This window comes from Meleagris gallopavo, chromosome 1 (genome assembly GCF_000146605.3).
Source record: "Meleagris gallopavo isolate NT-WF06-2002-E0010 breed Aviagen turkey brand Nicholas breeding stock chromosome 1, Turkey_5.1, whole genome shotgun sequence".
Classification (NCBI taxonomy): Eukaryota; Metazoa; Chordata; class Aves; order Galliformes; family Phasianidae; genus Meleagris; species Meleagris gallopavo.
The window spans coordinates 75,500,768-75,512,539 of record NC_015011.2 but is presented as its reverse complement, the minus strand read 5'-3'; the positions used below and the strand labels follow the sequence as shown (position 1 = coordinate 75,512,539).

At 47.9% G+C, this 11,772-nt stretch overlaps 2 protein-coding genes across 3 annotated transcripts; both read right to left on the bottom strand.

Annotated features, from left to right (window-relative positions):
- Positions 1-882: 882 nt before the first annotated feature.
- On the bottom strand, positions 883-8,757 carry LRRC23 (leucine rich repeat containing 23). 2 transcript variants are annotated; one of them, XM_010717841.3, is made up of 7 exons: positions 8,244-8,754; positions 8,047-8,159; positions 6,950-7,203; positions 6,729-6,856; positions 2,122-2,258; positions 1,443-1,665; positions 886-1,207 (listed from the first exon to the last, which is right to left on the bottom strand). In XM_010717841.3, the coding sequence occupies exons 1-6, from the start codon at positions 8,346-8,348 to the stop codon at positions 1,491-1,493; spliced, it is 912 nt and encodes a 303-aa protein (XP_010716143.1). In that variant the 5' UTR covers positions 8,349-8,754; the 3' UTR covers positions 886-1,207; positions 1,443-1,490. The 2 variants fall into 2 exon arrangements, with proteins under 2 accessions (XP_031411593.1, XP_010716143.1); XM_031555733.1 differs by having other exon boundaries at positions 883-1,665; positions 8,244-8,757.
- A 1,064-nt stretch (positions 8,758-9,821) lies between these two features.
- TPI1 (triosephosphate isomerase 1) lies at positions 9,822-11,772 on the bottom strand. Its single transcript, XM_010717832.3, has 6 exons — positions 11,626-11,772; positions 11,447-11,531; positions 11,183-11,315; positions 10,873-10,958; positions 10,641-10,728; positions 9,822-10,380 (listed from the first exon to the last, which is right to left on the bottom strand). Exons 2-6 carry the CDS (start codon positions 11,522-11,524, stop codon positions 10,262-10,264), a joined length of 504 nt encoding a protein of 167 aa, XP_010716134.2. The 5' UTR covers positions 11,525-11,531; positions 11,626-11,772; the 3' UTR covers positions 9,822-10,261.

Genomic DNA, 11,772 nt, shown 5'->3' with positions numbered 1-11,772 from the left:
CCTGTGCCGTGTGGGGCGGTGATAAGAAAACATCCCTCCTCCTCCCTCCTTCTCCCTCGGACTGGGCTTCGCTCTCGTATTTGCGTCGACACCTCGGTAGTTTGGGAGAGGTCTGCTCCGAGGTTGGGTCCTTTCCCCAGCGAAATCCAGTGAGCTTTACTTCACACCACTGCCAGCCCCCTCCCCCAGGTAAAGCTCCATCTCAACGTCTCCCCGCAGTGCCCTTGGCAGCAGCACCTATGCTTGTCGGTTGCCCCCCCCTTTTGAAATTCCCCAGACTCATATCTGAAATGATCCTTGCCGGGGATTGGGAAGGAGGGAGTATCTGAAATTAAAATGTGAAAGAAAAGTGAGAAGGGTGGGGGTGAGGAGAAAGGGGTGGGAGGAGCAGGTGGAGGAAGTGAGGGGAGTTTAATTGCTAATGCCGCTCACAACGGTCCTTTTCTACAGGGACACAAGTGCGTGTAGGGTTTGGAGGGCACGGAGTGGGGAGCAGAGGCACGCATGCAGTGAGGGGAGGGCTGGCCACGGGGAGACACTTACCTTCCTAGAGCAGGGGTGAACGAGAGACTGAGAAAGTGCTGGTAGAGAGGAGAGAGGACGGAGCTGAGGAGGGATGCAGGACCTCAAGGGGAGATGATGTGTCCTCTAAGCCAACAACGGCGGCGGCAGCAGCAGGATGGAGACGCCCCTGATAGGGCCGGGACAGCAGCATGTGACCCAAAGCTGCGATGAGTCAGGATTTAGCAAAGCTTTGCAAACAGCACGTAGGGGATGGAGAGAAAGAGAGAGAGACACACACAGACAGGGGACAGACACGGACAGATGAGGGCGAGAGAGCTAGGGAATAGGAGTGGGTGGGCAGGATAAACAATTCCAGACACTCCAGGTTCATTAAATATTTTTATCCAAATAAGAAAATCATGTAGAATTTCTTTAAGCCATAAATCAAACCATGCAATTTGTAACCCCCCTCTTTCCTCTTGGGACTACTTTGAGTATGTACGTGCAGAGACTGTAAAAACACTGCAGTAACTGAAGGCAGCATCCAGGACACTCCTCTCTTCTTCGGGCAAAATGAGGTGAACCTCATACCTATGACTCTTGCTTTGCACATGGGAAGATGCATCCCCAAATCTTCACAGGGAACAGGGATTTAAACCAGAGGTCATTCAGTCACATCACCCTGGAGAGATACCTCAATTTCCTGAAGAGGGAAAGAGGGAGAAGTTAAATGACTCCGTGCCTGACTTCTTTTCCTCTTTCATCTCTCACTTGTGCTGCTGGGGCCAGGGATGGCAATCAGGCTGTGAAGCCTGTTTTCAGTTGCATGTTGCTCTGCCCTTGGGACTGACCTCCCTCAGCCGTTTCATCATGCAGTTCACAGGAGGAGGGGCTTACCAGCACATCTGATCTTATGTCTTTCACATTCTTGTTCATACCTTTTCCTCTTCCTGCCTTTTCTAACAGATTTCATTTGCCTCTGCATGCTAATTTTGCTCAACTGGTTCCTTGTCGAGGCGCTTCAGGTGTGGCAACTGGACCAGGACCTCCTGCTGGTAGTTTGTTTCATCAGAGCATGGATTGTCCATCAGCACCAGGGCCTGCAGCATGGGGAGCACCTGCAATTTTGCCACTTCCTGCAAGCTACTGATCCCATTGTTCCTAAAGAAAAACCAGCACAGTGTGCAGGAGAAAGAGATCCATATAAGTCCTAACAATAAGCATTTCTTTGTGTTCAAACAGTGTGTTGAACAGTCTGACAATGCCACCCCCTGAACAGCAAGTGCTTGAAAGAAAAGGACACTGGTGGCCATGGCCAGGACACAGAGAATAGGCGGAGGGGGTTGGAAAAAGAGTTACTGCAAGATATAAAAAGTATAGTGTGGAGTCTGAGAGCAACTGGAGAGGCAGATCTTTTCCGAGAAGCTTGGAAAAGTCCTGGGTGGGAAACTGGTAGAAAACCGAGCCCTGAACACCAGTTAAAAACTGTAAAGATTAATCCAACCCGTTCCCATCAGGTCTTCAGCTTCTAGAGAAAACAGAAAATCCTAAAGATGTAAATGGGAGTACGGCCTGATGAGCTGGTGTCTAGTCCTGACACAAGCAGGGAGGACCCACCGTAGATTAAGGTACTGCAGGCACTTCATGCTGCTAGAGAATCCATCCAGGGTCTCAAGCTCATTGTCACGCAGGTGCAGAGATGACAACTGCTCTAGTGCCTCAAGGCCTTCGAGTCTCCTAATGGCATTTTGGGCCTAAGCAGGGACATAGGAAGTATGAATGAAAAAAAGGCACACATGGCAAAGGGAACAGCAGTTATTTCTGTTCTGTCAAGCTCTTTCTACTCTTCAGACTTCCTACCAATGCTAAGCAACCTTTTCTGAAGCAAGACATCATACATACATAACAATGTAGGGAGGCTACCTGGCAGTGACAGATAGTATGGTCAGAAGCCAAACCAGAAATTGCACTAGAATTCTAGAGATAGAGGACAGAATACCTTGAGAACATGTCTGCAGCTCTCACTTGTACCTCTGATCAGGACGCTGGTTAGACTCACAAAGAGTTAGATGGGAAAGGACTTTTGGAAGTCTCCATGCAGCATTCTGCTTGCAACCACGCTAACTACAATGCTAGCCTGGTTGTAAGCAGGATGCTCAGGGCCTTACTAAAAGAGTTCTGAGTTTTCAAGAACCAAATGCCTGCTGAAAAAGAACTCCCTGCAGCATCACTTAGTGACTGGGACATGATCACTCCAGATGAGTAATTCCAACACAGCCTCTAGTTATGCAGGGATGCAGACATGCCATGATTCAAATTTACCAGAGCATGCCATCTGAGCCACCTGCTGTACTTCCAGCAAAACACCCCTTCCACAGCAGTGCCTCATCTGAGCCCCTAAGGCCTCAAAGAGTGACAATGTGGAACAGAAAGCAAAGACCCAAGTAACGTGTATTTAAAGGATAATTATCTGCTCCTCTCACTCATAGAGTCCAGCAAACTTCCAGTTTAGCTGCTTCTTTTATAGGAGAAATCTACTACCAACAAGTCTACTCTTCTGCTCCTCTATGACCAGAAGCAAGCTGCATGATCCTGACAGAGGCTGCAGAGAAGTGGGGGTTGTCAGTTGGTTTAAGAGCTTCTTAGTACAATATTTATTAGCTATCCATAAGTACACTTTCTTAATAAATAAATAAATAAATAAAATCGACAAACTTAGGGCAGGAAGAATATCTTACCAGTTCAAAATTCCCTATCTATTTCATTCACCTTGGTGTGAATGTTTGTGAGATGGGGAAACGCGAAGTTCTTAAATTCAGTAATAGTTTCACAGCACAATTTTGACTAGAAAACTCCACTCAAAGCCTCCTGTCCATCCCTGGATTAACAGCAGTGCTAGCACCAAAGCTGGATCTGATTGCTCATGGCCTTGTGCAGCCAAGTTTGCAAAATCCCTGGCAATTACGTTATCCCCACCACATCTTTCAACCCAGAGATAAGCAGGACTTCAGTACTGATTGTGGCTTAGGATTGTAGTTTCTAAGGATGCAGATACACGAACAGGACACAGGGAGAGAGGCTCCTATCCTGGTTTCAACTGACATAGAACTAATGTTCTCTGTAGTAGCTGTCACCGTGTCATGTTTTGAATTGAGGATGAGAATAATGTTGATAACACTCCAATGTTTTTATTGTTGCTGAGCAGCTCTGCGCAGAGATATCTCAGCTTCTCACAGCGTCCTACCAGCGAGGACCCTGGGGGGCACAAGGAGCTGTAAGGAGACAGACCCAGGACAGTGCCAAACTGGCTAAAGGGATATCCAACACCATTTGGCATCACACTGAACTGTAAGACTGGAGGAGTTGGCCAGAGTGTGCTCCTGCTGCTCAGGAACTCGCTGGGCATTGATCAGGGGGTGATGAGCAAGTGCATTATGCAACACTTTCTTTGTGGGTTTTTGGGTTTTTTTTCATTACCTATTCTGTCCTATAAACTATTTTTATCTAAAACCACAAGTTTTACTTTTTCCCCCCAACTCTCTCCCCCATCCTACTAGGGAAAAGGAGTGAGCAAAAGGCTGTGTGGTGCTTAGCTGCCTGCTAGGCTAACCCACAACAGTGCCACTGCACTCTCTGTTCCTTTTTTGTTACTCAAGCAGTGATGTAGTCAATGCCCAAATCTAACAAAAGGGGAACAGTCTCAACTGGCGGAACAGGAGAGCAGTTTAGGGCAGGGTCACTTATGAAAAGAATATTTTGTAGAAAATGAAGACTTCATTGGAAACTGGGCAAAGGAGACTCTGAAGCAACCAGGTCAAGAGGGTAACACTGAGAAAAAGAGGAAAGTCTGAGATTTAGTGAAGGTCCTGTAAACAATTTAAAAAGCCAGGATGGATTTGTAAACCTCACTTCAAGGAAATCAGGACCTGATGTCGGAATCAGATCACTAGTCTGTGGAATGAGTAGCAACTTACTATCACTCCCACTTGCTCCATTACACCAGCGTGAACAGTTTTAAAGGCTCCAGCCACACCAGTGCTAACAGGACAATGCAGATCAGATTTTTTAACAGATTATTGTTCCTCCTTTTTTTCTGAACTCAAAGAGCACTCAAAATGACATCTTTATTTTAATGATCACATCATCACCTCACCTCCTATAACAATTCCTCACATACACATGAAGCCATCATTTCTTAGTGAAAGCTAATGCAATATGTTGCCCGTGCTGTAGCAAGCCTTTGTCAGCAGTACTGCATAATGAACAGGGAGTAACACAGACCTACACTTCGGACAGCAGTGAACCTAAAATGGATGCTGATTGAAGCACCACATGGTTCACAATCAGTCTCTGGTTTTCCCGCTGGTGGGCACAACTTTGTGAATACTGAAACTATGTCATACATTAACCAAATCTGATTCAGTTACTTTAAGCTGACCTTTGAATTCCTATTTGATGGGTGCACTGAACCCTGTCCTTGCAACATCAGCTTTATGTACCTATGGCTCAAGTAACACCGACATGTTTCTACAGAAAGCAAAGTAATACTGGGAGAGATCCCCCTCCAAAATGATTTGATAAGCAGGTAAGCATGGGGAATAAATTCAAGCTCACAACATTTTTGAGACATTAATCGGTTGTTCTAGTTTTAATAATCTTGTCTTACAGCTTGCCTGCTTTGGATGTACGGTTCAGGAATTCTTCAATTATGTCTCTCACTTTAAATAAAGGTGTTGCTTTTGTTTAACTCAGTCACCTGCTAATATGGCTTGTTTTACTTAGAAATTCGATATTGTATCTAGTGACTTATCCACTTCATCCCTTCTTCCAGCACCAATAGTCCTAAGACTTCAGCTCTACATCAGAAAATAGCAGACAACCTCAGCTAGCAATCTCCTCAGTGCTTTCTGCCAGGGAGTACTGATGAAAAGAAACCCTGTAGCTTTTATCATCTTTAATTGCTTTTTCAGAGGTAATGACTCAAGATCACTATCAAGTCTTTGCAAGCAATAGTACTGTATGATTCATGGGAGTAAGCCAACATACTTTCTTCATTTGTGTCTCAAGCAGTAAATGGTCCCTAAGCAACTGCTTACAGTAGAAGAAAATTGCTTCTTCTTAGTTTCAACTGAAATATTCAATCCATTTTTTTTGGCAGCCCAAGATGTGAATCATATCTCTGTGCTGCTATACCCATAGTCAATTAGGCCCATCAGAGAGGAGAAAGAGCTGCTGGCTATAGGTATTGGGTTAGATAGAGACCTCAAATAGGTAACTGTACACATGGAAGTGCAGACTGAATAGGTAGAAAGTTATTTCATACTATTATTAACTGAGAAGTGGGCCCAGAGGAGGGCCACAAAGATGATCAGAGGGCTGGAGCACCTTCTCTATGAGGACAGGCTGAGAGAGTTGGAGTTCTTGAGCCTGGAGAAGAAAAGGTTCCGGGGGACCTCATAGCAGGCTTCCAGTATCTATAGGAAAACTGGGGAGAGACTTTTTAGAAGGGTTGGTAGTGATGGGATGAGGGAAAATGGCTTTAAAATGGAAGATGGTAGATTTAGACTAGGTACTAGGAAGAAATTCCTTACTGTGAAGGTGGTGAAATGCTGGGACAGGTTGCCCAGGAAGGTTGTGGATGCCCCCTTCCTAGAAGTGTTCAAGGCCAGGCTGGACAGGGCTTTGAGCAACCTGGTCTAGTGGGAGATGTCCCTGCCTATAGTAGGGGAGTTGGAACAAAAAGATGTTAAAGGTCCCTTCCAATCCAAACCATTCATGTTCTATGATTACTTTCCTGTGTGTAATGCACAGAACACCTACTGCTTTCCCCACTGATTTTCACATTCCCGGGAGACTTGGAGTGTGATCTTGCCTAACACTGCCAGGGAGAGAACACTACTCTCCCTTAGGTGCCTGCAAAGGGAGAATGCCACACACCAAGCATTGCCAATCTCCCTGCTCTCTGCAGAACAATTACTGGTCACTTGCTACTGCCTTTGCACTATTTGAACAGATATCATAGAAGGATCTACCCCAAAGGAGAGACTTTTGCCTCTTTAGCTCTCTGAAATCTGTTCCTCTCAGGCTGTGAAGATTGAACTGAATAGGTTAGTGTATACACTATGACATCTGGAATGGGATAGTGTCTTCCCTACTCCCACTGACTGAAGGTGCCAACCTCTGCAGTATCTCAGTCCCATTTCCCAAGCTGGCTGATCCCTTACCAGATAGAGGTTCTTGAGCTTGGGAAGGTAAAGCCCTGCTGTGCTCTCTAATTTGTTTCCTCGCAGCTCCAGTATACGCAGGCTATACAGTGCTTGATTCAGACCCAGTGCTGTCTGGATTTTATTTCCTGAGTGCCAGAGGATGAAGAAATAATGACAGTTAATACCACTCAAAGACAGTTTTCTATGTGCACAGCAATGAAGAGAGTAGTCTGTACCACCTTTAAGGCTGAGGCTGGCTAAATGGGGGTGAGTAATGCCCTCCATATTCTCAATGCGGTTGTGAGCAAAGCTGATGATCTGGAGGTAGGGAAGCTCCTGCATGTGGGCACTGGTAAGCAGATTCCCATCTACCTTCAGCCAAAGCAGGTGGGTTAGGCTGCTCAGTGGAGACAAATCCTGCAGCTTGTTCTCTGACAAATCCACATACCGCAGGTGAATGAAACGTTCAAGGAGGCTGATGTCTGTCAAGTCCCTGTGGAAGGGAAAAAGTGAATAAAACACCTCTCACTTCCTCCCCTGCTACCAGCCTTCAGTTTGCTTCTCACTATTGGGGGAGGGAGGGTCCCCTTCTCTCCCATCTCCCTGCTGCCCTACAAAGCCTTGTGTGAAGGAGGAAAAAGGCAGGCAATAGGGATGGGCCAAAGATGCTGTAAGCAAGGCTGAATGCCAAGGAGAGGACCTTCCTTCTGGCACAGACAGTACTTCTTTCCATTGAACTGTAGCTGTCAGGAGAAGGAAGAAGCAGAGTAGAAAGAAGGCAAGCCTGGGGGGGAGGGGAGGGCAGGAGTGTCTTTTAGACAGCAGGGGCAACTCAAGGCTGCATGTAATGACTTTCCCAGTAGGGAAAAGCCAGTAGTCACCTAGACTGGCCTTACCTGTGAGGCCTGCTACATCTAGAGTTCTTTGGGGGTACTGATTGGGCTGAGGCTCCAAACTCCCATGGCAATTGTGGCATTGTACTTTTAAGTGTGTATGTTAATCAGTTATATGCAGAGATGCTTAATGGATGTTTCTTGGACTGTTTGTAGTGAAGGTATCCTGCTCAGGTCCCCTTGGGAGATCAAAGTCCAGAGCACCTGATAAACTCCCACAACCCCAGGGGTCGCTATTGTGCCCCACAGATCCACGTGTCTGGCTACTGTTGAGGCGGTCCCCAGTTCCAGCCTTGCCTGGAAGCAAGGCAGGTGGAGAATGTGCCCTGTGACACTCCTGCCCCACAGTCCAGTCACTGGTGGCCTTAGGTGCAGCCACTGGATGGCTACACAGACACGTTAGGAAGAGGATCTCTTCTCCTGCATGTGCATTGTACACTCACTTATACTTGGCTTCAAACTTCACATAAGCGTGTGCCAGGCCGTTGCCAATTTTGCAGAGGAGGGAGAGGCCCTCCTTCAGCATCTCCTCCGTCAGGGGACACGCGGCCGGCACCTGGGGGAGACAGCCCAACAGAGGTGAAATGGCGGACGAAGGGGGAGGGGGTACAAGGCCAGCTGCCCCCGCCCGCCTCCTCACCTGTTTCTCCTCCTCCTCTTCCGACAGCGCCTTCTCTTCCTCGTCATCCTCCCCCTCCTCATAGCCGAGGAACTCCTCCTCCGCTCTCAGCCCCCCGCCCTCCATCTCCTCGTCCCGCTTCCGACGGCAGCCAGGCCTCACTGCGCCCCGTGCCCGCCAGGCCGCGCCGCTGCCATGGGAACGGGGAGGGCCCCAGCGCCGCTCCCACACAGCCGCGCTGACGGCCAGTTCCGGCCTCCCCAGTTCCCGTACGCTCCGGGCCGCGTTCCGGTTGGCGCCGAGTCGGTATCGGAACAGCTGTAGGACCGAGGGCGGAGTTGTGCCGGCGGCCGCCTCGAGTCTCCGATGGCCGAGGCCTGGCCCGAGGGAGGTGGGGTGAGGCCGCTGGCACAGCGTGAGTGCGCGCTGTGCAGAGCTGCGTGTGTTGGCCGTCCGCGTTGATGTGCGTGTGTGATGTGTGCCTGTGCTGGGAGTGCAGGGTCTTCCTGGCCCCCTGCAGTTCTCATTGAGGGTGAGGAGCTGGCAGTGATCCCACTCCGCGCAGCTATGGGTCCTTCCTGCCAGAAAGCAGACAAAAAGAAGAAAGCCACAATGTTCCTGCTGATGCGGAGATTATTGCCCGCTTTGTTCCTCACTGAATGAATGGTTCTGCGCTTCTGTGTTCTCCTGAATACAGCAAGCGTGATGCACATCTCCCATCTGTTTTTCCTATGTAGGTCACTCTCCCGGTCTCTTGCAGAGCTGCTCTCCAGGCAGCGCTGGACAACAGAGCTGGCAGCAGTGCTACAGCCTGGGCCCATCCAGTCCAAGGCACAGCTCCATCTCTGCAAGTCACTGCTGCTCTGACAGTGCTGTGTAGGACCAAACTAAGGCCATGCCCCAAACACTTTGCTCGCAGAAGCCACAGATCTTAGGATCTTTTTCCTCCCCATTTTAACTTCTGAAACATCTTTTCTGCACATCTCTCTCCAGGCACCTAGCCACTACATGCTCTAACTCCACCAGCACACCCTCCTTTCCTCCTCAGGCCAACTTTCCTACTTGATGGGATTCTCGCTGGCCAGGCAGCCTCACCAACTAATTTAGAATTATTACTACCTCACAGCAGCAGTTTCACCAGCTTCCTTCACAGCAGCCTGCAGCTATTGCTCACACTTGTGCTGGCTCACCTAGCTAGCAGCCACCACCAGGGTGACAGTCACAGGAAGATCCACTCATTAGTGGGACAGCTAGGTGCTCTTGCAGCTACTGAAGTGCTCTGCAGTATGTTAATTATCACAGAACTAAAGAGGAGCTGCAACAGTAAACAAAGGTTCTCTGGGATATGTTCTAGGTGAGTACTACAATGAGAAGATACATGTTGCACCTGTGCAATGCTTGCTGGAGCAACAAGTAAATGGAGGGATATAAGAAGAAAAAAATAAATAAAAATGTAGCAACCAAAAAAAAAACAAGCCACTCACCCCCACTAAGGCAGAACATCCAAACATACTGCTTTCTCTGCAGCTAGCTACCCCCAAAGTACTCCAGCTTTGTATACAACTTGCCCTTAATTGCTTCTGAATAAGAAACAGGACACACTTTTTTTCCTTTTCATTTATTGTTCAATACAGGACATCGGTGAGGTAAGGTGTCTCACAAGGGTCTAAGCTGCCAGGCTCCTTGCAGATGGAGCTGAAGGATGCAGAAGATGGTGGTTCCTTTTCTCCTCCCCCCAGTACTAGTGGCCCTCCCTCTCTGCAGGGCTGCAAAGAGAGGCAATGGCGAAGTTGACTGTGAGCTCTAACAGCTTGACAGCCAAGGATTTTGCCCGTTCAGAAAGGAGACTGCTGAGATGGGCTCACACTAATGGGACTCCGACAAGGTGGTGGGAGTTAGCAGCACAGCTAGAACAATGATTGTGATGGTGGGGGAAAGCCTCAGAAGAAGCCTCTGTACCAAGACACGTGCAACAAAAGGTCCCTTCTTGCTTCAGTTTCTTGCTCTTAACCGTAAGGGACTGCTCCTCACAGGCTGCTTTAATGTTTTGCATTGATAATATCCACAAACTCCGGCTTGAGAGAAGCCCCACCAACAAGGAAGCCATCTACATCATGCTGAGAGGCCAGTTCCTTACAGTTGCCACCAGTGACTGAACCTGAAGAGGGAACAGGATTAAGAGTTCAGATGTGGCAAACCTGAAATGGCAATAACACGGAGATAAAACCTGCAAGGTACTAGCCACCTCTTATTCTGTAAATCATGAGACCATCTCCCATTTACCTAAAGAAGCTAGTAAGTGGTTCTTCATGCTCTGCTAGTCTCATGTGTCCTCATCAGCAGAGCAGAGCATGCTGTACAACAGCAGCAAGCAAAAAAAATTAAGTTCAGCCTCAAAGAAACTACAGACTCATTTACCTCCATAGATAATCCTAGTTGACTGAGCAACAGCATCAGACACATGGCTTTTGAGCCAGCCCCTCAGCTTCTCATGAACTTCCTGAGCCTGCAATGAAACAGAAATAAGAACTGGGGTCTGAACCATCCTGCCTACAACTCCCTTCCAAAGAAGGAACTGCCTTGTTCCATCTTCAGGGAGACTCTCGAGCGGGGTCAGTCATTTCATCAGCCACCTTTCCCTTGCTAATACCTGTTGGGGAGTAGCAGTTTTGCCAGTTCCAATAGCCCAAACTGGCTCATAGGCAAGAACGACTTTACTCCAGTCCTTCACGTTATCTGAGGGAAGAGAAGAAAGTATACATGAATACAATACCTCATGTTCGGAAGGGTAGATCTGGAAAGTTTTCTGAAACATGCAGACCTTCTAATAACACGACCACTGTTTGTTAATGTTTTAGCAATGTATCTGAAAGCCTTCAAGGAAGGCTAGGAACAGACTTTATGGCCATTATGGCCATTTCCCAGCTGTCCAAAGAAAAAAGTCAATTTTCTTCCCTTACCAGCAATAGCTTTGGTCTGTTCAAAGACCACCTTCTCCGTTATGCCAGCTTCTCTCTCATCCAGCTTCTCCCCAATGCAGGCGATGACACCAAGGCCCTCAGCAAGAGCATGAGCCACCTTCTGTCCAATCAACTGAGGATGGAAGAGAAATAAGATAAGTGTCAGTCAGACCTCCTCCTGTACCTTTCCCATAATCTGCTCAATCCTCCAGCCTTCACAGAATTATCTGTTTGGTACCACCTCTCCACTCCAGAGTCTCTCACCTCATCAGACTCTCCAAAAACATGCCTCCGCTCTGAGTGGCCCAGGATAACCCACGCAGCTCCAATATCTTTGATCATTGCTGGGCTGATGAGAAAGCAGATGAAGGTATGGACTCACATGTCCAGAAGAAACTCACTTTGCAAAGCAGTGCTGGCTTAAATCTTCACTTTGGGCTCACCTGATCTCTCCTGTGAAAGCACCCTTCGATACCTTGTAACAGTTTTGTGCTGCAACTCCAATCTTAGCATCAAGTTTCTGACGGGCAAAATCAAGGTAGATTGAAGGGGCTCCACAAACCACCTCTGTAAGGCAGAAAGGTCACCCA

What these genes read in the sequence shown, in the direction of transcription:
- LRRC23 (XM_031555733.1), bottom strand. Translation starts at nt 8,348, where the DNA reads ATGGAGGGCGGGGGGCTGAGAGCGGAGGAGGAGTTCCTCGGCTATGAG. An exon ending in AAGTTTGAAGCCAAGTATAA is followed by an intron (nt 7,204 to 8,046) that starts GTGAGTGTACAA and finishes TCCCTTCCACAG; the next exon opens with GGACTTGACAGACATCAGCC. An exon ending in AGCCAGCCTCAGCCTTAAAG is followed by an intron (nt 6,857 to 6,949) that starts GTGGTACAGACT and finishes TCTGGCACTCAG; the next exon opens with GAAATAAAATCCAGACAGCA.
- TPI1 (XM_010717832.3), bottom strand. Translation starts at nt 11,524, where the DNA reads ATGATCAAAGATATTGGAGCTGCGTGGGTTATCCTGGGCCACTCAGAG. An exon ending in ACAGACCAAAGCTATTGCTG is followed by an intron (nt 10,959 to 11,182) that starts GTAAGGGAAGAA and finishes CTCTTCCCTCAG; the next exon opens with ATAACGTGAAGGACTGGAGT. An exon ending in AACTAGGATTATCTATGGAG is followed by an intron (nt 10,381 to 10,640) that starts GTAAATGAGTCT and finishes TTCCCTCTTCAG; the next exon opens with GTTCAGTCACTGGTGGCAAC.